At 38.1% G+C, this 23,239-nt stretch overlaps 2 protein-coding genes across 4 annotated transcripts; both read right to left on the minus strand.

The window, feature by feature from the left end:
- Positions 1–96: 96 nt before the first annotated feature.
- On the minus strand, positions 97–14,521 carry LOC103964702 (calpain-type cysteine protease DEK1). Of its 3 annotated transcripts, none has more exons than XR_007252548.1 (31): positions 13,902–14,521; positions 13,319–13,569; positions 12,242–12,424; positions 11,955–12,090; positions 11,411–11,541; positions 11,207–11,321; positions 10,098–11,124; positions 9,836–9,946; positions 9,407–9,465; positions 8,842–9,004; positions 8,096–8,369; positions 7,835–7,985; positions 7,602–7,713; positions 7,345–7,510; positions 7,161–7,231; positions 6,952–7,043; positions 6,686–6,848; positions 6,430–6,501; positions 5,824–6,201; positions 5,623–5,738; positions 5,234–5,531; positions 4,273–4,592; positions 3,577–3,928; positions 3,120–3,440; positions 2,927–3,031; positions 2,714–2,842; positions 1,863–2,243; positions 1,625–1,762; positions 1,267–1,503; positions 727–1,178; positions 97–618 (listed from the first exon to the last, which is right to left on the minus strand). XR_007252548.1 is itself a non-coding variant. In XM_048569130.1 (30 exons), the coding sequence occupies exons 1-30, from the start codon at positions 14,024–14,026 to the stop codon at positions 873–875; spliced, it is 6,483 nt and encodes a 2,160-aa protein (XP_048425087.1). In that variant the 5' UTR covers positions 14,027–14,521; the 3' UTR covers positions 97–872. The 3 variants fall into 3 exon arrangements, 1 of the variants encoding a protein (XP_048425087.1); XR_007252547.1 differs by having other exon boundaries at positions 97–623; XM_048569130.1 differs by having other exon boundaries at positions 97–1,178.
- A 2,697-nt stretch (positions 14,522–17,218) lies between these two features.
- LOC103964714 lies at positions 17,219–20,782 on the minus strand. Its single transcript, XM_009377685.3, has 7 exons — positions 20,385–20,782; positions 19,668–19,754; positions 19,321–19,566; positions 19,044–19,208; positions 18,883–18,936; positions 18,590–18,736; positions 17,219–17,980 (listed from the first exon to the last, which is right to left on the minus strand). Exons 1-7 carry the CDS (start codon positions 20,559–20,561, stop codon positions 17,603–17,605), a joined length of 1,254 nt encoding a protein of 417 aa, XP_009375960.2. The 5' UTR covers positions 20,562–20,782; the 3' UTR covers positions 17,219–17,602.
- Positions 20,783–23,239: the final 2,457 nt, after the last annotated feature.

A 23,239-nucleotide genomic window follows, 5' to 3' on the forward strand; every position in this document is an offset into this window, starting at 1 on the left:
TGGTAACTTCAGTCTTTACCTTCTTTTGGTCATTATGTGAACATAAAAGATGCATGCAACAGTAGAACGAAACATGATAATGCATGTTACTCTGAATTAATGAAACAGAGAGAATCACATTGGAATAATTAAATATTTTGTACACTTGGGCTCCATTGGTTGACACTAGACACCTCAAAACTGCAGCTAAAACAAGATAGAATTCTAGCTACATTTGCCAACTTGTATCTCCCTCCAACTAAACATATCCTATTACTTTCCTATTCTTCCCTCTCATTTACAACATCATTGCCTATATTCATTCGATGCAAAACAATTAGTTGTATGTACAGATACAATTACAAAACCCCCGAAAGCCCTCTTCCACGCTGGCGGTAGCAAATGATACACATTGGCGGCCAGCGAGGAGTGTGATTAGTTTTCTTTCACAAGCACCATTTCGCATCACATGCATGTGTCTGAAATACGCCTGCCTCTTACTCAATCTTGCGACTGAAAGACCCATCTGATTCTCGGTGCATTGAACTTGGAGAGCTGAGTGCCACTAATCAAATGAATTCCACACCTGGCCATCTTTGAATTTTCAGCAATCAGAGAATCAGTCGCATCATAAGTTGCCTGCCCTGCTCAGAAGTACATCCGTATTAATAAGTCCTTGAAGAAGCTCGAAAGCCATACGGAAGAGGACTGACTACTGCATTGAATTAGACACAAACAGAAAATTACCTTGATGTCATGTCTTCTAATTTGTGGTCACTGCAACTTTCCAGCAGGTAGACGCGGTCCATGTCCAGCCCAAGCAATTCAACATTTTTTTAAACACGTTCTCAGACCAAAGGAGGAAAAGACAACTCAAGAGGCACCACAGCATACTACAAGGCTTCCAAGGTAATTGATGCTTTTGTGAAAACAGAAAGAACAAATGGAGCTTCTTCCCCTGGATGTATAGTTGTAGGCACTATTGTGTAACCTTTTGGATCTGGATCCAAAACAATTTCACAAGATATTTCTCGAGAATTGACGTAATCTGTCCCATCAACTGATTCATGTAGGTATATATTGTAAGCAGCGCGACGACCTCGAGTTTTGAGTATCCTCATCCCAATGTAGAACATCATTGAATCATGACTGGATTGATAATTTCTGAAACCAGCAACTGTTCTTGAGAAGCTCACACCCTAAGCATTAAACAAGTGATAAAAGTTTATAAATCCAGTTATAAAAAAAAATAGCTAATTGTTCAAGGAGGTCCAATTCTAAAGATACCTGTGTCAACGTGATGAATACATGAATTGGAAGCGAAGCATCTGGCCCAGTGGCCCTCAATCGGAACTGTGGATTTTGATGCCATGTCTCATAATCTTGGCAGCCACCAGCACTATAACCTCGCCATTGGCCATGAACAGAATAGCGCATCTCAGGGGGGTAGATACGACAAACATATATTGATCGAAAATGAATTTGGAAGTCTTGCCAGGACATCCAGAATATGCCGTCTTTTGACTGTAAAGAGAGACGAAAGAAAAATATTATGAAACATGTTTTGAGATCATAACCGCTCCACGAAAAGTAATGACAAGGTAGATTCACATATGTGATGTGGGAAAATGAAACAGTAAACAACCTGCTGAACATGCTTCAACTTATGCTTCATCCTATCAGTCCAAAGAGGTGATGAGTCCGACCAAGGGCCATTCCACTCAACTTCATTAGCCCATGGATTCCGAATCTGAATAAGCTTGTGGCCATCCACCTCTCTCACCTGAATTAAAAAATAATTGATCAATGAGGCCACCTTACGCAAGTTTCATTTGCTGAAATACAATAAGACATGACTAAGACACAGTAGTATTCCAACTCACCTGCAATAACGAGTAGGCATGACCTTGCACAATGCCACTGGAGGAAACATGTACATCTGAACCTGATGGACTGCCAGCACCAAGAAGAAAGCCTTCTTGTTTGAAACGCAGCAATTGAGACCATAGTCGACCACTTGCAAGATCAATTTGGGCCTGAGCACTCCTCATGTCAATCTCCTCGCCAGCACCTCCAGTAAGGTCGACAAGAGCATCTTGGACAAGCCCACCTTCTAATGCTTCATAGGAGCCATGCAATTTAGCATACGCCTTCTCCACTAAAGAAACCCATAGCTCGTTACCTTTCCTACTAGTAGCAAACGCTGGTTTCCCCGGTGACTCACATGGAATCCAATCATCAACAACAACAGGAACCCACTCACCCTAAAGAAAGGTCAGGAACAAGCTTTAGCATGCTACTATTAAAGAGTGGGAATTCAATTTCGTTCTATTAGAATAGTCTCCAAGAACTCTAGCATTTTAATGATCATCTAGCTGCATAAAGTTGCAAATTTCCCATTACAGAAAATAAAATTCCTATAAAACAAGGCCAAGCTACCATTGTCTTCAGAAATTACGTGTAAGAAATAAAATCTCATCCACAGACAGTGAGTGCTTTATGTTTAAACTGGACAGGGAGATGGGGAGACGGAGGTCTTTTGTAGCAAGAAATTCAACTTCTTTAGCATGTGCTTCATTGAAACACAGGATATCCTCCTGATGTTTATCCTCCCTTCCTTATCATACCTTCTCTTTTTAATTCATATACACATGGGAATGGGTGCAAGTTTATACTAGAACTTCATATTTAGAACTAAATGGTTCAGAAATGTTATGTTAAAATTACAAATCACCTGAATACAGAAGCGAACAGTGTAGATTCCTTCCTCATTATACTCTGGGGTAATGATCACTTCCGATATTCGTGAAACCTCCGTCAGAACAGCAACGGCACTCAAAAACCAGCAATCACCAAGTCGGCCCTATTTAGAAATGGAAAATCACTTATGGATAATGCTGAGGAAAATAATCAAAAATACAATTACCATGTTGGCCAAGAGCCAAACCTGACAAACATCAGAAGGATTGACAGTCCCAGAAAATAAGCATGGACGAGCATCCAGCCGACTCTCTTTTACAATATCAGCAGGCCTCACCCATTCAGAAACAACCTAAATTCAAAAGGCCAGAAAAATTATCTAAGACCACAGATTCCATTAACAACAAAAACTAAAAGGTAATTAGAACAATAAAAAGTACCTGCAACTTTGATGGGGGATTTTCCGGATCTACAAATAATGACTGATCATTTGGAGGAAACTCCTGATCGGTAAAATGTATTTCTCCCCTTGCAGAGAGGGCTTCCTTGACTGCCAATTCAACTGAAAGCATTCGCTGGTTGATTTCGTCTTGTGTTTCCATCCTAGGTTTCCGAAACCTCCTGGCAATTGAATCCACATCAACCAGCACTGCATCACGTTCTGACCTTCGTTTCCTCCCACTAGAATATTGCCCGTCCCAATCAACGTCATCCCTATCATACAGATCTACATCTGCAGGATCACTATCCCATTCATCAACCTAGCAAAGAAAAAGGGATGAGAAAATCAATTGATAGGTTAAACCACCCACCATAATTAGAAACTAAATTACTTTCCTAGAAATTCTAGCATGGATCAATATGAAACAATATATATCTTAACGACAAAGCACATACTCTAGAGGGTGAATCTGCCCACTGCCAATTATCTTCAGGAAAATCTATCATATCGGAATCAGCTGAACCAATAGCTGAATGAAGAGCAGCAACATCATCTTCAGTTAAGCACCTTCCCCATAGGAACACATCCATAATATGCATCTTAGACTCAGCCCCTTCACTGTCTGACCTCCCAAACGCATCCACATCTGTCGGTGGTCTAACACCAACCCAAACTTCGGTTCCTTCTTCCCAAATAGTATTACCCACTTGCAATGGTAAACCTGTCTGGTAGCCATCAAAACCACCATCCAGATAGCAAGTTGCCTCACCTAAATCAGCATCAATTGTCATTGTTACCAAATGCCACCTGAAAAGCACGTACATCCAGTGAGATTCAACAGCTATCAATAACATACATTCATGGTTGATTTCCTCTTTTTTTTTTTCATACATAAAACTGGGAAATTATTGACGACCCAGACAAGATGAACAAGAGATCCATCAGAAAAACAGAAATCAAAACAGACCCGATACTAAAATATTAGAATAATAATAAAGAAAAAGAAAAAGCCAACTCAAACACAAGAATATGTGAATAATAAAAGAAACTAAATAGCCCTAAATAAACGTATGGTAATAGAGAACCATCAGGACAAATCCATGAATCAGAAAAAGTGCCAATAATTTTGTTTTAAAGGATAAGGCCCCAACCTTCCATCTGCTATACTAGTTGCACTAATACTCCACTCCTTTGCAACAGTAGTTTGTCTATCACCTTTCGTTATCAATCTAAGCCCAACTTGTCCAGCTTCAATACCTTGCTCAGAACCTGCCACCAATATTTCCCAGCAATCTTTCTTTTGAAACTCAGTGCCAAATAAGCAAACAGGCCCAGATACAGGTTGAATCATCACTGTAACGGAGAAGCTAATCTTTTGACTTTGACAAATGGTGGGATCAATGTGGCCACAGTGTCTGCCACTTGTGGTTGGCTCATCATCAAGAACGCATACAGCCCCAGAAATTCCGGTCTGCCAATGACATAAAGAAGCACAATTTCCATGAACACAGAACCTCCATAGGCATACGAGGACAAGGCAATCAAACTAAACAGATGTGACGGGACAAATAATAAGAGAAACATATTGGTATATGATAAAACCAAAGATAACAGCACAAGATATTTGAATACTTATTGAATCTACTGAATCATTGAGAGGAACTGATTACATGGTTTGATCACTTCATAAAAGGAAATGACCCGTTTCATGTATGCAGTATACCAAACACTAACTCTTTACTCATTAAGGAGTGAGACTCACTCATGGAATCCAACTCAAAGTATAGCACTATATTCTGCAAGGGTACATGTGGAAATGTTCTCAAATGCAGACAACAAGACCAGTTACCATAACATTGAAAACTTTCTCATATCCTTAAGCTAGAATGGAGATGATTCATCAACTCCCCATGCAAAAAGGATGCTATGAAGACTAGAATCTTTTAATAAATGTCAGGAAATATCTAATAAGATTGAAAGCCTAAGAATAAATGAGAAATGAGAAGCTATCCTCCTTTTGTATACATTTTATGAGAAACGAACTCATGATGCTATCAGTTATAGTGGTATTTGCTTAAAACGGTTTGAGATAATAAGCATAATATACAACACCTGGACTGCTCGACGAGCCAACTGAGCTGTGCGTATGCGACGCGCAATGCTTGAAACTCTCTCTCGAGCAAAAGAATCATCAAGAACAGAATCACCTCCTACTGCACGCACTGCAGCTGCCATGGCTGCTGCTTCCCTGTTGCCAGCATTAGGAATGTAGGAAATCAGAGAAGCTTCTATCTCCTTCCACTTGCGTTCTTCCTTCTCCAGAAGAGCCTTTCTTCTCACTTTGCCTTTGCCCTCCTCTTCGCGCCTTTGCACTAAGAGCTCCTCTTCCATCTCTTTTTCTCTTATATAACTACAAAATCAAAACTCAAAAACAATTAGAAACAGAGGATAATGTCAGCAATCACATAGAGGAAGACCCAGATGTGGAAGTGGAACGTTACCTCTCTTGAATAATCTCAAACTGCCTGCGGTCCTCTGGCATCCACTTTTTTATTTTCTTGGCACTTAGGTCAGCAAACCCTATGCTATCGAGAAAGAGTCTCAAACGTACCTCATCCTAGCATAGCATAGAAACAATGTTATTTTTGTTTACAATAAAACAATTGTATCATCCATGGCAAGAAGAAACAGTTGAAACTTACCTGTACTCGCTCAGCCTTAGCAGTCAAACCAAGCAAAAGAAGCAGATACCCACCAAATTTATCCCACATATACACCCATTCAGTATCAATCGCCTCTTCCAAAGCCAATATTCGTGCATGAGCACACATCTCTCTTCTATGATTAACATCATTAGTTGGTTCATGGCGGAAAGTTCTTCCATATCTCTTTCTGCAGAAGAATGAGCCTGCAACTAACTCCTCATTTCTTAAACGATCTCTCAATTTCACTACATCTGCTCTGGGAAGCACAAAATTTCCTGCCCTATCACGCGTAATGGTGGGATCTCCAACCAAGAGAGCCGCTGAACTGGCAGACCTCTGTGGAGCAGAATAAGTTCCAGACAAAGCATTTCTGGTCTGCACAATTATTAGAACAACTCCCCGTGTTATACAAAAAGCACATTCACCTCTAACAAGAATGAAAATTCAGCTGAGAGATACAAATATAAGAGTCAACATGTTAAAAGTTCGTGCAATTTAAAGGCATGGTTGAATAATATATAGTATTAATTCACCACAGCTTAGCAGACCCTAATACACACACACACACACACACAAAGAGATACATAACAGTATTATTCATACCTTGGTAGCAGATCTAGCAATAGCTTGAACAACAGTTTCCTTACTAAGAAAGTGTACTGCATCTTCCATCATCTAGACATACAAATGAACATCTAGTCAGACAAGAGCACGTGAGAGAGAAATTCAATGGCATAGAGAAACAAGTCAACCGGTAAAGATGTCAATACATCTTCCATAAAAATAAAGCATAGAATTATATCGAAACTATGTAGAATGAACAATGCCAAACGAAAAACTGAAAGCAAAATAAACAAACCTTGAGGGTCAAGCAGGGACGAGAGAAAGCAAACCCAAAGGCTACAACAAGAGTGAGTGCTGACACAGAGGCACCGGCAAATGGTGGATAAATTTTCAGACTCGCAACAACACCCCAGCCTTCAGTTGCCAATGCAATCCCATAAAGCAATAGAAATGTCGCACTATTAAGGAATAGAAATTAGAATTATCAGTGATCAAGTGAAACTACCCCATGTTAATACTACAAACCAGAAGACACAAACTATCACATGATATCTAACACACCTGACATTCTTTCCACAATCTGCATGAGCATCATAAACATAGACAGGGAGAACTCTCGGAGAATAAACAACAATAGGAGGTGAAAGAAGAACCTGCACCAAACGTCAACTAACAAAAAATTAAAACATGCAGAACTAGTAGGGACAACAAGAACTCAAATATTAGAGTGAGAATTTAAAATTTGATTCAAAATACTGAATTCAACTCACAGTCAATGCTCTCCCAGCGAGAAGAAATAAGAACAGAAAATAACCAACAGAAGCACCCACAAATGCTTTATCTTTACAGAGAGTAAAACAAGGTTAGTACTTAGTAGCATATAAAAGATAAATAATATATAACTGGAAACTGATGATGAGGCAAATAATAAAAGCAGCAAGAAAATGCCTTCACCTTCAAACCATCCAACAAGAAATGCCGCCAATGCCAACAAAAAAGCAAGGAAACAAACAAAGAATGTCTGGGTCCTTGTTAAATAGAAATTGTTTGACGCCCAATGATGGATAGCACCAATAGCTAGTACAATCATGAGAAGAACTAAAAGAAATGCTACCCCAATCTGTTGTAAAGCCAAAAGAAGACTGTCAGAGAGGTCAACTGCCTGTAAAATCTTGGAAGAATCAAGGATACCAAAGTTATTCCAGACTTACTGTCCATGGTCTAACTACAACTATAACAGCTGATATTGCTCCAAGCAGAAGAAGAAGCCCAATGGTGACAAAGATATAAACACCCCGAGAGAGTTTCCAATCATCATCCTTCCTGGAAAAACAAAATCCATAAAATTTTAGAAAGTTGGCAAGCACCCATTATAATTGTGAAAGAAAAGCAAGCCATGGATTTCAGCCTCAACTCAGTCACTAAAAAGCAATTATTCACTCACCATTTATGTAAGCCAGAGCAAAGAGACAGCAATGCAGGACTGCAAATTAAAGGAAGTAAAGCAGCAAGGAAATCACCCTCTGTTGGAACTTGGTCATCTCTAGATTTCACAACCTCCATATAGGATGCACCACAAAATGCCACAAGGACAACTGGAAAAACAGGGTAATATGACAGAATTCAGAAGCAAAAACAGGGTATCAATGATGTTCCACTAGGAAAACAGAAAAGTCTTAAAGAAACAAAAATCTAGATAAATCACCTGTGAATATCCCAACACACACTGCAGAAGACAGGGAGAACCGGTATGTTGAAAACCATGAAACAATTGGCAGTAGACCAGTGACCACCAAAGCAATGGCAGAAGCCATAGCCCAGCCAATGTACACAGATGACGCATAAGGAGAGGTAAAGCTTTTCTGTTCACCAGTCCAGCCTTTGTATTTTAAGTCATCTAAGGGCTTTGCAGACACTATCGCACCAAGAGCTAACACAGATCCAGCAAATAATATTGTACTTAAGACAAGAATAACACCCTGGAAAAGTACAAGATGTAATTAGACTTACAAAATTAGGTCAACAATAAATTCTGGTGAAGGGTGAAAAAGTAGAAGAAAATATTGTATAATAGAAAATAAGAGAAACACCTTTAGGGAAACTCTTGAAATCGGTATTCGTAAAAGCACATAATAATCAAATCACACAAAAAATAAGGCAGGAATTACAAGCTAAAAAAATAAACTCACTGGCTACTCCAAGAAATAAATACATAAATTAAAAGAAGCATATCAACATTGCCAGTATGTATGAATCCATCCACATGCATAACCATCCAATGACAGTGGTGAGATATAAGCAGCAATCAATATCCATATTTGTGCTGATCATATTGTACAGTTCAGTTGTGCTAGAAGCCTAGAACCCATTAAGAGCTTATTAAAAAACATACTAGGTTTACAGTGCTCAGATGCTCTCATTAAACATGGTATGAATTGATTTAGTACAAACCTCTTTTGTTCCTCGAATTTGATGGTTCCCTACAGGACCTGCACATTGTAATTGAGGAACCCGAAACTGGTAGCCATTACGTATCCATATAGGAATTGCAACAGAGAGGCATGCCACCATGAGTGGGACAGTCAAGGACAATCCAAGAAGAACCGATGATTTGCTGCAAATGGGAAAGAGAGAATAAGTTTGATGGATGTAGACCGCTTTCAAGACTTATGAGCCACAAGTTTTACAGGCAAGTAAAAGACCACTCTTTTAAGACTAAATGGTGCAACGCAGTATGAAATAGGATCAGAAACTCAATTGATCTGAACTTATTGACAAAACAAGTTTTGTAAATTATCTTATACCACCAAAAGAACATTGCCAACTGATCAATTCAATCATTCAATTGACACTTAAAAACTGAAAATGAGAAAGACTCATTCTCTTAGACATACTTTTTTTAAGAGATTCAAACTCTATGTATGATACACTAGAAAGCTCCACAGAACATTATCAGAACTATGGAATAATTGCCAAAAGAAGAATTTAATTTGGTGATATGTTAAAAAGAGCATACCTTAAGAAGGAAAGCAGCAATCCAACAGAAGTACTGAGCAGCCAAGCAACAAAGCCATACTGAAGAAACATGAGAACGAGCACCAACATAAGCAGCAATAAATTTCAAATACATAGATGTACACAGAAAAAACAAAGATAGTGGAAAAGCTCAGACCCCCAATCAAACAGATCCAAATGTGCATACTCCCAAGAGACTTCCTACTAATCATATAGGCCAACCCATTTTTACATACTACACACAATAGGTCCACAAGCATCCAGACTAGTACAACTACATTAAACACGTTTGTTTCTCAAAAGTAAACTCCACCATGCAAATCTATCAAGACTAATTGAAGCAATGGAGCATCAACCTTTTTGTTCAATCCAAAAAAAACAACAAATCTAAAAAATCAGTGCAAGAAAGGAATAAGAGGTCAAATAATACCTTGCGGGGTTTTGAGGTCATGGCCATTTCCTCTGCTTGAAGAGATCGAAGGAAAGCCATGATTGAACAGACAACAGGAGATAACAGCAGCACTGCAAAGCCAAATTCAAACTACAAAAAACAAAACACAAAATTTAGGCATGATCAGGTACAGATTATATCTAAAGTTTTCATCTCTCGTCATCAATCAGGATTGAGAAGTACAACAATAAAGTTACCAACTAATAGATGATAATGTAAAGTTAGAAGATCCCTTGCTCACCTGTTGATGTGTGGCATTTATTATTTTAATTGTCCTTGGACGAAAAATTGCCACAGCAATAGTTTCTAGGATGAAAACAAAACTAAAGAGAACCCATGCCCGTTCTGGGGTGCCTACCACGTGGTGCAGAACAAGTCTAGATAACTGAAGCCATTTCTCAAGCCCATGAAGCCTCAGTTCTTCAGACAGAGAGATTTGATTAGGTAAACCATTATCAACACTATTTGAGTCAACTATGGTGATATCTGTATTGCCACGGTGATCTCTATCAGCATCCAAGCTACTTCTTTGAAGTAATGCCAGAATAGTTGGATCCAAGCTCTTCTCCTTTAACATCATAGCAAAGTTAGGATCCAATCCTTTATCCTGCAATAGATTAACCAATTCAAGATCACCTTGTCTTGCCCTCTTCTTTAACATAGATGTAATCCTCGGGTCACTCAACCTTTCTTGCAATGCAAAAGCTAAATTCAAATCCAAAGTTTGTTGGTTTGCAGAATTTGACGTACTAGATTCACAGCCTTGGCTTTCCAGACCACTACTAGAACAAATCATCAGTGTGCTATTGTGATCAAAATTTTTGTCAGTATAGGATGTTCCCACTTCAGGCTCCTGGATTACTGAACGACAAGAACTGCTACGCAATGCTAAACTTGGCCTTCCACTATCTATGCTCTTATCACTATTAATCCCCTCACGAGAACTTGCAGTTCGTAAGAGAGTGTTAGTCCAGTTATTGGCATCAAGTGTGCACTGTGCTGTGCTCCTATTACTTGCTTCAACCAAATGACCAAGGCAACCTGCTTCAACACTACTACTGTGCTTCATGCTTGAACCACAACCTTCAGATGAGCTTGATGAACTGTTTTGCTCTTTTTTGCGAAATCCCTCTCTGAGGCGTGTCACGGTACTCCGTAAGGCATCTCTCCTTGCAGCCAACGGGTTCGTTGCAGATAAATGGCGAGAAACAGAAGCACCCAATAAAACAGACGCTACAACTGCATAACTAATGCAATGCCCAAAATACCTGAAAAAATGGCAGTATTTGTGACAACCAAGAGAAACAAAAGGCAGTGACATTACAATTAATAGTAAAAAAATGCACGAACCAGTAGTGGACCCCAAAGCAAATGAGAAAGATCCGAGATGTTCCAGCAACAAATAACGCTGCAACACGACTTTGAAGGAGTTCGAAACCATACAAGCACGCACCCATGTTCCAATCTACAGCATGTGGGTTATGCAAATTAATCCATCAATTTTAATATAAAGGATCCAAAATACACAAAAACAAAATACAATGGTTAGATTACCAAGAATGATGACAGCAGCTGATGTAATGGCTCCAAGCCAACGTGACTCCTTTGCAGTCAAACCATAGAGGATTGAGTACACAAGAAGGACTGCAAGTGAGCCAAGGTAAAGAAGCCCAAGATGTGAAGCCCTACATACACGTAATGAAATCAGAAAAAGAGGACAACACTCAAACAAAATTCTGGGTTATGTTTAAACCTGATGTAAACTATTAGACATAAATATATTACAAATTTCAACACCAATGGGAACTTTGTATCAAACACCCTATCTTCCAAAAGGACGGAGAAAACCAGAACAAATTCTTCAATGTTTAATAAGACAAGTAAAACTAATGTAAGGATTATCAAGAGCATTTATTGCCTCGGTCGCAGAATGTTCAACATCTCTCTTTCCTCCGGAGTATTTTCAGAATATCAATAAAAGGCTGTGAAAGTGGTAACAATATTCACTGTAGAAATGAATGGGGAAAAGAGAACTTCAACAATTCAGAGATGGACTAGAAGATCCAGTAATAACTGATGAAATAAAACTTGAACATACCTGCTAGATTGTCGAGGATATAATTCATTAGGGTCTGGTGGTTCTGGTAAACATGCCACAGGACCTACTTCTATACAATCAGAATAAGCAAACTTATATGCCTTCCTCACATATTCATCGACATCTAAGCCATTCCCTGCACAAATTGATAGAGAACGTTTTTAAAGGAGGAAAACCAATTGTAGAGAATAATTGACGGCAGAATTACAAATTATTGTTTCATTGAGATAAAATCATCAAACTGAGAAGCATGCATGCTAAACAGGATACAAAATTGTAAGGTGTACCATTAAACACCATTCTGCAAATAAAGAGCATGTTGATTGCCAAGGCAACTGCTGAGACGCCAAAAAAGAAACCAGACGGCGAATACTGCTGAGATGCTTTTGAACCAGCTGTAACATACACAGCACAAAGTTCGTACACACATAGAAGGGCAACAGCCAGAAGAAGAAGAATAGCAACAGCCCCTGTTATAGAAAAAGTATAAAACCAAGTTTAATGCTTACCCAAAAACCAATAAACAAAACTTTTATAAGAATCTGAATACAATAAAGCGCAAGCTCGTGTTATAAATATTCAAAAACATAATTGTGAATGGATCTACATCATCAATATTATCTTCCACATGAGTACACTGGACCCATTGAGCACCCATTATCAATTCCCATCACAACTTGTATTGATTTAGGAATGGCCATTTTGCTAGCCATTGTTGAGAATGAATCTCACATTGATGGGAGGAGGGACCTTGCATGTGCTTATAAGTAAGTTGGGCTACTCCCTATATTGCCAATTGGTTTTATGATGAAACCTCAACGCTCGTGTTAGGCTTGAAAATTTGCCACACGTGAGGGGGCGTGTTGAGAATGAATCCCACATTGATGGAAGGAGAGACCTTGCATGTGCTTATAAGTAAGTTGGGCTACTCCCCATATTGCGAATTGGTTTTATGGTGGAACCTCAACTTTCTTCGACCATTCCCTATATTTTGTACTTTAACGGATTGGAAGGGAGTTGAGACAGCACTTGCCCAAGCTCTAATATCATGTTAGCAACTCAGCTGACGATGTTCATTCATGTATAATCAATACTAAACCCATATATCCCATTACCAACTTGACACATTTTTGTTCGTGTGTCGTCTTTGCTGATCTCCTATATCCCATCACCAACTCATCAATCATATCATATCAGGCGGAAGGCTTCATTTACATTCAAATAAGAAACCATATTTTCTTTAAGGCTAACTTAGATGGTTCATTCTCATCATCTTCAAAACCTTCAGGTTTTACTATCTATTCGTACAGTTTTAAGTCATACAAGGAAAAAAGAAAATTGATTAAAGGTCCAGGAATACATACTCGAGCTCTGCCATTGTGTTCGCCACCAAAGCATGATTGAATAGAAAGACAGTAGAAGAGCAGTGCCAGCCATTATTACAGCCAGACCAACTATATGTCGATCCAATATTACAACCAACCAGCTTCCCCATATGATCAGTACTAGAACTGGAGAAATGACGAGTATCCATGCGGAAAGAGACAGAAAGCCACATACTATATCCAGCTGAGGTCCATGGAAGATACCCGGCCATTTCCTGGCAAAGATCCAACTGGAAAAAAACATAGAGAAGTGATAGTATTAAGTTTGGAGTTAAATAGATGCTGCCTTTCTCAAGTTCTTACACAAATATAAATCCCAGAATTGCATACTGAATGCAGCCCTTAGCCTCTGTTCTATAGAAGAGTTAAACCCAGCAATAAATCCCCAAATGACCTTACTTTAACAGTGCAATCTTGAAACTTCAAACTAACTACAGCTTAATTCCCTAATATTAACAAATGCATTAATGCAGCCATAAATTAAATTTAATCAATGCATTTAGTTTCTCTCTAGGCAAAGATGGCAACTAAAAGTTTCAAAAGAACTATAAAATCTGATTACCTATAGATCCTCCAGGGCCTCCAATTCACAAGCCACAGTATAGAAAATGAAGCAGAACCCAAAACCGAGAAAAGGGTCCCCGAAATCACGCATGCCAGCAGCAGGTGACGCTCATCTCCTTCCATGGCTTCCCTGTCTCACCTACGCAACGCATGCATCCGAGCACATCTCCCAAATTCCAAATAAGAACCACAAAGCAACAAAATTCAGTCAAAAAATAAAATTTCCCCAATGCCCCCCGCACCCACTAGCCCGCAATGGCATGGAATGGAAGTAGCATGGTGGGGAATTCAGAGCAAATGGGTCATTTTGGAAGTGGTATTTGGGGTCCAAAACTAGGGTTTGGAGCAGAAATTGGAACTGGGCAGGTGGAGAAGAACAAGAGTGAAAGCCCCAGGTTTTTGAGTCAAAAATAGCAGGAAGAAAGGAAGAAGAACAAGATGATGATATGGGAAATTAGGGTTTGTTTTAGGTTAAAAGAGTTGGGTTTACCTCTGTTTTGTGTTGGGTTTCTCTCTCAAGATTGTGTTCACAGAGGAGGAGGAGGAGGGAGAAAGAGTAAAAGATTAAAAACCCTACTCACTCACTCACAGATATCTTCGTGTGAACTGTGAAGTGAAAAAACGAAAGGAAGCTACTTTAGAGAGAGAAAAACAGACAAAAGATAAAAATAAAAAAATTATTTTGAAAAATGAAAAATAAAAAAGTCGGAAGAGTGGCTATAAAATAACAGCTATCTCTGTGTGCCTTGCGGGGGGAGTTACACTCACACAAAGATGGTGCGCGTGCAATTCACTCTCCAATTGCATGATTGGAAAGTTCTTGTCTATTGGGAGGGGGAATGGGGCCTACGGGCTACTTGGGTGTGAGAGTGAGAGGCCTATTTGCATATGAATTTCTCAGGATTATAATTATTTAGACAAGAAAATAATAATCAGAAAAGTAATTTAACAGAAAGGGGACACATTTGATATGATTTAAATAATCCGAAGAGTCAAGATAGTGTACTTGGCATGGGAGTGATTTCTTGAGTTAGTAGTAGGTGTTGAATTTGGTTAATTAATTAAATAATTAGGTAAAGAATTGGGAAGGTGGATTCTTTTTTGTTTATTTTAATTTTGCTACTTATAAAATTGAATTGCAGCCAGAGAGCGGTCTTCTCCACAGCAAACCTGTCGTAGCAGTTGGCACAATCATAGGGTGGAGGGTTCTCTATTCTCTTAATCTCTTTATTATTTCATGTCTTTATATTTGAACGGTTACGATTAAGTCACGTCAACATCTTATATTGATTTTTTTATAAAGATAATAAGATAAAAAACAATATGTGAAAGGAATGGATGAAAGTGGATGGAAATAGGAAAGTAGATAATCTTCCTCCCAATTCTAGCTATTTGGAATGAGGTGTCTTTTGCTATGTCAAATCAAATGTCAGCTGCACGATTTCCTTCCTGCAATGCCTTTAGCTACATCTTTTGCAATGATAAAACGATTAGTACTTTCGACGGATGTATACAATTAAGTGTTTATTTTTTGTGTAAAATGATTGATTCTTGTATACCAAAATGGTAGTACAGTCAGTAACCCAACCTTTGTTTTAGTTGGCCAAGTTTTAGCATTTGTCATTTCAAAAATGTCTACTTAAACCAGGATATGTGATAACTCGACATATTCGTCGTAAAACCAAATAAGTAAGGAAACAACGAACTGAGAAATAAGAAAAGTAAGGAATATGTAGGGCAAATAAAGGTAAAGCGATGCGGGCTTGGGAAGTTCTTTGGCCCAAATCTGATCCCAAACTTGGGACTAACACATTACGAGTCCAAACTCCAAAACGAAAAGGGGAAATGAAGAAAGCAAACATGAGCGCACACATTCTGTGCATCCTTCCTGCGCCACTCTAACATGATATCTTCACACAAAATAGTAATTGGAAATACAAACAATCGGAATCAGAAAAGTGTTTCTGGTTCGGTAATGTTGCAAGAATCAAACACATGACCTTAGTTGCAAAGATAAACGCTATTAACCACTCATAATACCTACAAGTATATAATTTTAAAACACTATTACAGCAATTGGTAGGATCAAGAGGTCAACCAAACATCTACTAAAAACTTATGCCAACAACTACCATGATATGTAGCGGTTTACCAAGTGGCTATAAGAAACTGTAGAGTACTGTCGAAGACTACCAAGACTTGTCGACAAAGGCATTTTATTGAGCATTTGACGTGCACAATAGAGTTGCACACACGAAGAAATAAAAAGAAGACATGGATGATAAATAAAAAAATCGAAGTAAGAAGATGTTGTAATTTAGTTTGGCATAGTTGTTTGTAGGGTCAAATACAATAGATATACAAATATACATAAAGTTTTTAAAGTTATTAAGGTCATAGACAACCAATAATCTTATACTGGTTCCGCCACTACCAAAGAGACTCCAACCTCAACATGCATGTCTCTCTCTAGTCGGTTAAAAATGCATTTAGCTTTACACGCGCTTTAAAATTTAGGCAAGGAATCTAAGTTGGAAGATGGTTTAGAACGGAAAAAAAACTCATAATGGAGATCTAGATGACACCATGACAGTATTTCAAGTCTATCACACGCTATCGTGCTTTTAACTTTTACAACAGTAAATTATTAATTTGAAACACCAAAACTAATAATGATTAATTTGAGACACAGATACCAACATAGCATTTTAAATTGCCAAAAAAAAATTTGTGGGTGGTGGACATGGGGAGAGATTTTTCAACGTGCCGAAACACAGAGTAGTATGTCATGTTATTATACACCAAGAGGATAGATGAGTTAGCTAATCCTCACAATGGGCTAACAATAATATGATTCAAATTCGCTTTTAGCGAGAATCAAACATAAGATCTCTCATATATAAGTGATAGGAATACTGCTATATTGTAGTATTAGGAACCAAGTGCCCATCTACTTGTATAATAACATATGAATATATATGATCGTGTTCCTAGCACACTAAAAAGTTTTTTGTGAGCGTGGGTTTGGTGGACATGCAATGCAACTTTGCGAAGTGCGTCTCTGAATCAGCTGCGGTGGGGGCATCTAATCCTATAATCTAATCTATCAAAAGGAACTGTCATCCACTCACGCAAGATCTCATCCCCATGCAATTCCAAGCAACTTTTTTAAACCAACAGCATATTCTCTAGGGCAGCACAATCCCACCACCACCACCAACACCCCCAAAATTCACACAGCACCAAGAAAATAAAATAACATATAACAGAAGCAAAAAGGTGAGACTTCCGAATTCCAATGCTTTTGCTCAACAGTTTAGACCCAGAAACTTGATTAATTTCACTAAACAAGCCACTCCAAGGGAGAGATTGGAGTGCATACAAACAAGGAGATCACAGAGGGAGTTCTATATAAAGAGAAAAAGGCTCTTGTTTCTTTAGGCTTTTAAGAAACTTGGCCAACCTTCTTCACACCCACCCACCACTTACATGGAGAGAGATACATTCTTTTTTCACTAAAAAACCGAAGAGTCAAAACTTCCCACTACATAAAAAGCTACTACCCCCCCAACCAACCTAAACAGTTAAAAAGGGAAAAAAATACAAAGGGTATACAATGCAGAAAAAAGAAAAAGGTATTACACTAGATTGAATGATACACATAGGGCAACGTAAAGGGGTGAAATGGTCTTTTTCACCTTACAGGCAATTCGGGTTTTTACCGGGTCCTCCGTAGTAAAAGTAATGACCCCAATCCCCATTACTTCCAATTTGAACATCATAGCAGTTTGATTGCTCGGTGAAGGTGCCCAACCCTTTGGGGACCTTGAGATTATTTGAGCTATCAACAACTTGAATGTTTCTGAAATAACTTGCCTTGCCAAAACCTTCCTCCGGAAAACGTCCGCTGCCCATTTGGGTCGATGTGTGCTGGCCGTCCGGTTGTGAATTCACAACCTCACCTCCCCACTCAATCATGGAAGCACTGTCAGCCAAGTATGAGAAGAGGAATGAAGGCCAATAACCCAGCACATAGTCGTTCCCGAATTGCATCCACCAATGCCCCTCCTTTGGATCCTACAAGTAAAAACAACAGTTTTCCCATGTGAAAAAGTAGTAAATAATGTGTATCTATATTCCTATATTCCTATATAGCTTAAGCAAAACAAAGGAGTGAGAGGGCAATGCTATAGTCTTTCCCGTGACATGCATGCGGTGAAAGGTGAATGAAAGGAACTTGTCACCGTCCTGCATAAACAATGCTTGTCCCTTTATCAACTAGCGTGACTCACACACCCTTCTAATTTTCGGCCATCAGATCGGATGAATTGAAAAAGATCAACGGACAGAAATTAACAAAGGGTGTGTGAGAAGTAAAATAAGGTGTGTGGATAGCACACCCCAAAAGAAAATGCCAAAAGATTCTTAGAATCTGAACCAGAATCGATTTCTGCCCCCACCCCACCCCCTAAACCTCAAGAATTGCAAATGATGATGATGATGATGTACATATATGTGTATGTATATATAGATATAGATATATATATATATATTGCTTCTTATATTGCCTATGATGAATTTGATTCTCATCTATGCTGACATGCATCCTTTAGGAGTTTATCAACTCCATTCTTTTGTATTCTTTTACAACATGCTAGATGATCCATTTTGTGCTTTGCTTTTCACCTTCCAGACGAGTATGCTGATATCATACTGCGATCCTCGTAAACCCGAAACTGGAGAGATGCTTGCACCCATTGCTATTTCGCTGTTGATTTGAATGAAGCCTGAGCAGAGGAGGTTGTAGCAACCAGTGGCTTGATATGCATCACTCTGTAATGTAATCATGGAAAGAGCAAGGAAAAAACACATTAGCACAGCTATTAAAATTGAAAATAAAACAATCAGATAAGTGAAGACTAGAGAAACCAAAATGCAAGCCCAAAATTCAGGGGAAAATTTATGTTTTAGAAGCTTACAGTCCAGTAGGTAAACAGTCTTGTGTTGTTGTCACCATAGAGGTCCGGGCTAACCTGTTGTAGCAACAAGTATCAAGATCAATACTTCATGTTTAATTAAGAAAATAAGTAACTTTGTAAATCCGGGTTCGATTACTTATTGGCCTAGATTAAGAGAGTACCTGCCAGCCAGCTTCAATGCTGTTCAGATCTTCACCAAAAGACCCTCCTAATACCCACAGCTGAGACAAGCTGAACTCATTAGGCTGTTGTATCTTGGGCTCCCAAACATTTATGGTTGCCTTAGCTCCAAAATACTTATCTCCATTGACATAAGCAATTGCATGCTAATCACCCCAAATAAAACAAAGAAGTCAATTACAACAAAACTAAGAAATCCAAAATATAAAGTTCAAAGAACACAGGAAAAATTAAGAACGCCCATTAGAGAAAGTTTACCTGATGACCACTTTCATTGGCAAGATCAGGATCTGCAGATTTTGGTATGGTTCTCTGCTTCTTCCTTCCATAATGTTTCACCGAACTCGCTCTCAGAATATCATCTTTCTTCGTTCTCCTTACCGGAATAGTATCTTCCGGGCATCTCCCATTCACATGCCACAGCTGGGTATTTGCTTTTTCTTTTGTTTTTTCAGCCACTTTGCTCTCAGCAAACAACCCTTCTGGATGGTAGCTAGGCCTCGTCTGATAAACATAACAGACAAGAGTAAACTCAGAAACAAGGCAATAGGCAAAAGGAACAAAAAACTGTCAAATTTAAAGATGCATTGTTGAGGAAAATGGACCTGGATTTTGTGGTCTTTGAGGTAAGGGTGATCGAAAGCCGGTTGCTGAGAGATATGAACACAGTCTATAACATCTCCATCTGGGCTCTATCATCAAAAATCAAGAGAGTCTCAAGTCAGATCTTGCAACAGAAGCACTACAAGATACCACAACAAAGAAACTTGCTAACTCTCACGAATCAAGAGAAAAAATTACTTGAACAATGTTTGGTGATAACAAATGGGGGCCTGATTACACAATATTGCTACAATTTTTTTATTTTTTCATTTTTCTGATCTTCTGTTCCTACTTTTAAACGGAAATCATTGTAAAGAGAGAGGAAAGAGGAAACAATAACTAAATCATTGCTTTGTTTAAAAAAAAAAATAATAATAAGCTTCTGCAGAACAAACAATATAGTGAAAATCATAGGGGAAAACCCATTTGCTTACACCCCCATTTGGTCGCTGAGAAAACAATAAGAAAATACAAATAAATCAAACATTTTTACCAAAAGAAATGAATAAAGCTAATTCAAAACAACAGAAAATGTATAAATTTCTTCACTTTCTTCCGTTTTCCACCGCTCTTCCAGAAACCCAACAAAGGGATAGAACAAAAAAAAGCAAGAAAGCTCTTTCCTTTTTTTTATTTTTTCAAAAAAATCAAACAGAGCCCAAGAAAGTTGAATGAAGAAAGAATGTAAAGTTAAAGAAAAAGAGGGAAAAAGAGGAAACCTTGATGCTTTTCACGGCGGGTTTGTTCAAGCGGTTGAGGTGCCTCTGGACATCAAGGTTCTGCCTTGAAGAAGCACTCAATCTGGCAGCACAAGATAGAGATATCAAGGCCAATAGGCAAAGGGCCAGAGCCAGAGCTCTCCCTGAGCTCCCTCTGCTGCACCCAGCAAACTCCATTGGTAAACCCAGTAAAACAAAGACCCAAAAAGCTCAAAAACCAGAGCTCTCTCTCTCACTCTCACTCTCACAGTGCTACAAGTTTAGAGCTCAAGCAAGCACATTGATCGTTACCCAGCAACACAAGACCCCTCTCTCTCTCTCTGCCTCTCTCTCTCTGCCTCTCTCTCTCTGTCTCTCTCTGAGAGCCCAAATGAAGCAGCTTTGCAGGGTGAGGTGTTTCTGCTTCAACCTTCAACGCCAAAATCCAATAAAACTGCCCACCTCTAGCCCTCCCTCCCTGTCTCTCTCTCTCTCTAGAACCCACTTTCGGAACTTTGTCGTTTTATCTCTCCACTTTCACCATTTAGAACCAAATAAAATTAAAAAAAGGAAGTGCACATTTCTTTCTTTCTTGTCCTTAACAATGCCCCTCTTTCTTTCTCTCTCTACTTCCTTTCAATTTTTAAGCTTTTACTCGAGCACGATGGGATTGGGAGCTAACTACCAACGAAAAAAAAGTCAAAAATAATTAAGTAAAAGGGATTAACGTAGAAAATTGTTTTAAAATTTAATTGTACAACCCCAGTGCATAATTAGATTTGCAAAGGGTCAATAATTGTTCATTAATACAAATACAAAAGTAAATTAAAGACATTAAGTTTTTTCTTATTTTTTACGTTAAATGTGTGATTTTTTTTTTTACGTTAAATGTGTGATAAACACTCAAAAGTTTGGTCAACCATCCACTTATTGTTCTTAACTTAACTATTTGTACCAATAGGTGTGTTTTATAAGAGAAGATCACAGAGTCAAATCATCCAATATAAATTGTAACTTATTATGTTATTTTTATCATTCTTTAACATGGTGATAAGTGGAGCTAAGTCGCAAAAAAATAATAATAATAATAATTAACTCTCGTCATAGTAATTGTTGAGGCATACATGTTAATCAACTAAATAGAGGGTGTATCATTTTCTTTTTCTTTTTTAATATAAGAGGATGATGCATTATGTGATTGTTAATTGTTACTAAAATCATCAATTTATTATACAACATAAATAACTAAACACTTTCTAATTTGATTATCTTTTTATAGGAATTACTTTTAAATGTCACAACTCACAACTGTATATACAAGAAGGGACACTGGCAAATGCAATTATTTATGTAATTTGCGGGTGATATCTTGCTTTTGAACTTTTAAGTAACGGAATTAATAAAATAAAACTTTTAATAAAACAATATCTTGATAGGTATCGAGCTAACACTAATATAATATATCATTTTATTTATATGAGTTAAATTTAAAAATTTTCATTTATAAATTAAAAAAATATCAGTAAATCATAAATTTAGTTAGTAATTAAAATAAAAGGAAAACTAATAAAAAGTGACACATCCCGACCGAAATCAGGGTATGCTGGCCGTCATGTGAGAGTGACGTAACCATGTGCACAGTGCAGAAGCTAAGAATAATAATAAAAGTACGAATAAATAAAAACCAAGCTATACACATAGTAGATAACATACATGTGCAAGCATAAGTGTGAAAAATAATAATATTCAGAGCACAAAAGACTTAGTGTAGTCCAGAGGAATAAACACTAACGAAACACACCAAGAGATGGTCCAACACTGGTGATAATCTGTCAGATATGCCGTGAATTCCTCAAGAGCCTAACCTTGACCGTGGTGTGCAGACGAGGACGTCAGGCCCCTAAGGGGGGTAGATTATGACATCCCACATCGTCCAGGGGTGTGATCCTTAAATGTATATTCTTATCCTTACCTAACACGAGGCCTTTTGAGAACTCACTAGCTTCTGGTTCCGTTAGAGCTCTGAAGTAAAGCGAGAAAGGGGCTAGAGCAATCCTATGATGGGTGACCCACTGAGAAGTTGCTCGTGAGTTCTCAAAAACAAAACCCTGAGGGAATGGTAAGCCCAAAGAGGACAATATCGTACTACGGTGGTGGAACGGGTCCGTGAAGTGATCCGCTCCGGGCCAAGATGTGACAAAAAGAGCTTGAAAACTTTGAGTTTTAAACAAAATAAGAGGTGAAGTGAATAGTACTATAATTGATTTTTTATATAAAAATGTAATTTTTCATTAAAATAAATAATACCGAAATTTTTTTATTACAGTTCCTTAAAATAAAAGCTAGATGTATAATTAAAAAAGATATTTTGGGTGTTGAAAATAAACCAGATTCTTTTGAAGGGAAGGTCGACCGGATAATATAAATAATATGGTGCTACAGCAGCTTGGTTTGTCGTTTGGAAAGGCTGCTATTTGGGAGGTCCATGAAACATCTTTCCAGTTTCTCATTTTTGCCTTCTCATTAAAAAAGGGACCCACGTTACATTTACCAAATTGTCCATATTGTTGGTACTTATATTTCTAGTGAAGAGCGAAGGGTATGGCGAGCTATGTTTTAGGAGCGTGTTATACATATATTTATTTTTACGTTTTCATACGTCTTGTTAATTTCTGTTATTTGATTTTCTTCAATGCATCAAATTCAAAGGCCAAAAATTAAAATAGTGTGAAAAAAGTAAAAAGAGATGTGTAAATATCACACCACTTGTTTTATCCTTTCAAACTTTTACTTCGCTGTATTATTTTTCAAACTCGAGAACGACTTGTAGCTAGTCATTCTTGTTGCATAGGATATAGTTCTCCTATAATGAAGAT

Source organism: the organism of the source record quoted next, unplaced genomic scaffold (genome assembly GCF_019419815.1).
Source record: "Pyrus x bretschneideri cultivar Hongxiangsu unplaced genomic scaffold, Pyrus_bretschneideri_v1 Contig5, whole genome shotgun sequence".
In the NCBI taxonomy this organism is placed as follows: Eukaryota; Viridiplantae; Streptophyta; class Magnoliopsida; order Rosales; family Rosaceae; genus Pyrus; species Pyrus x bretschneideri.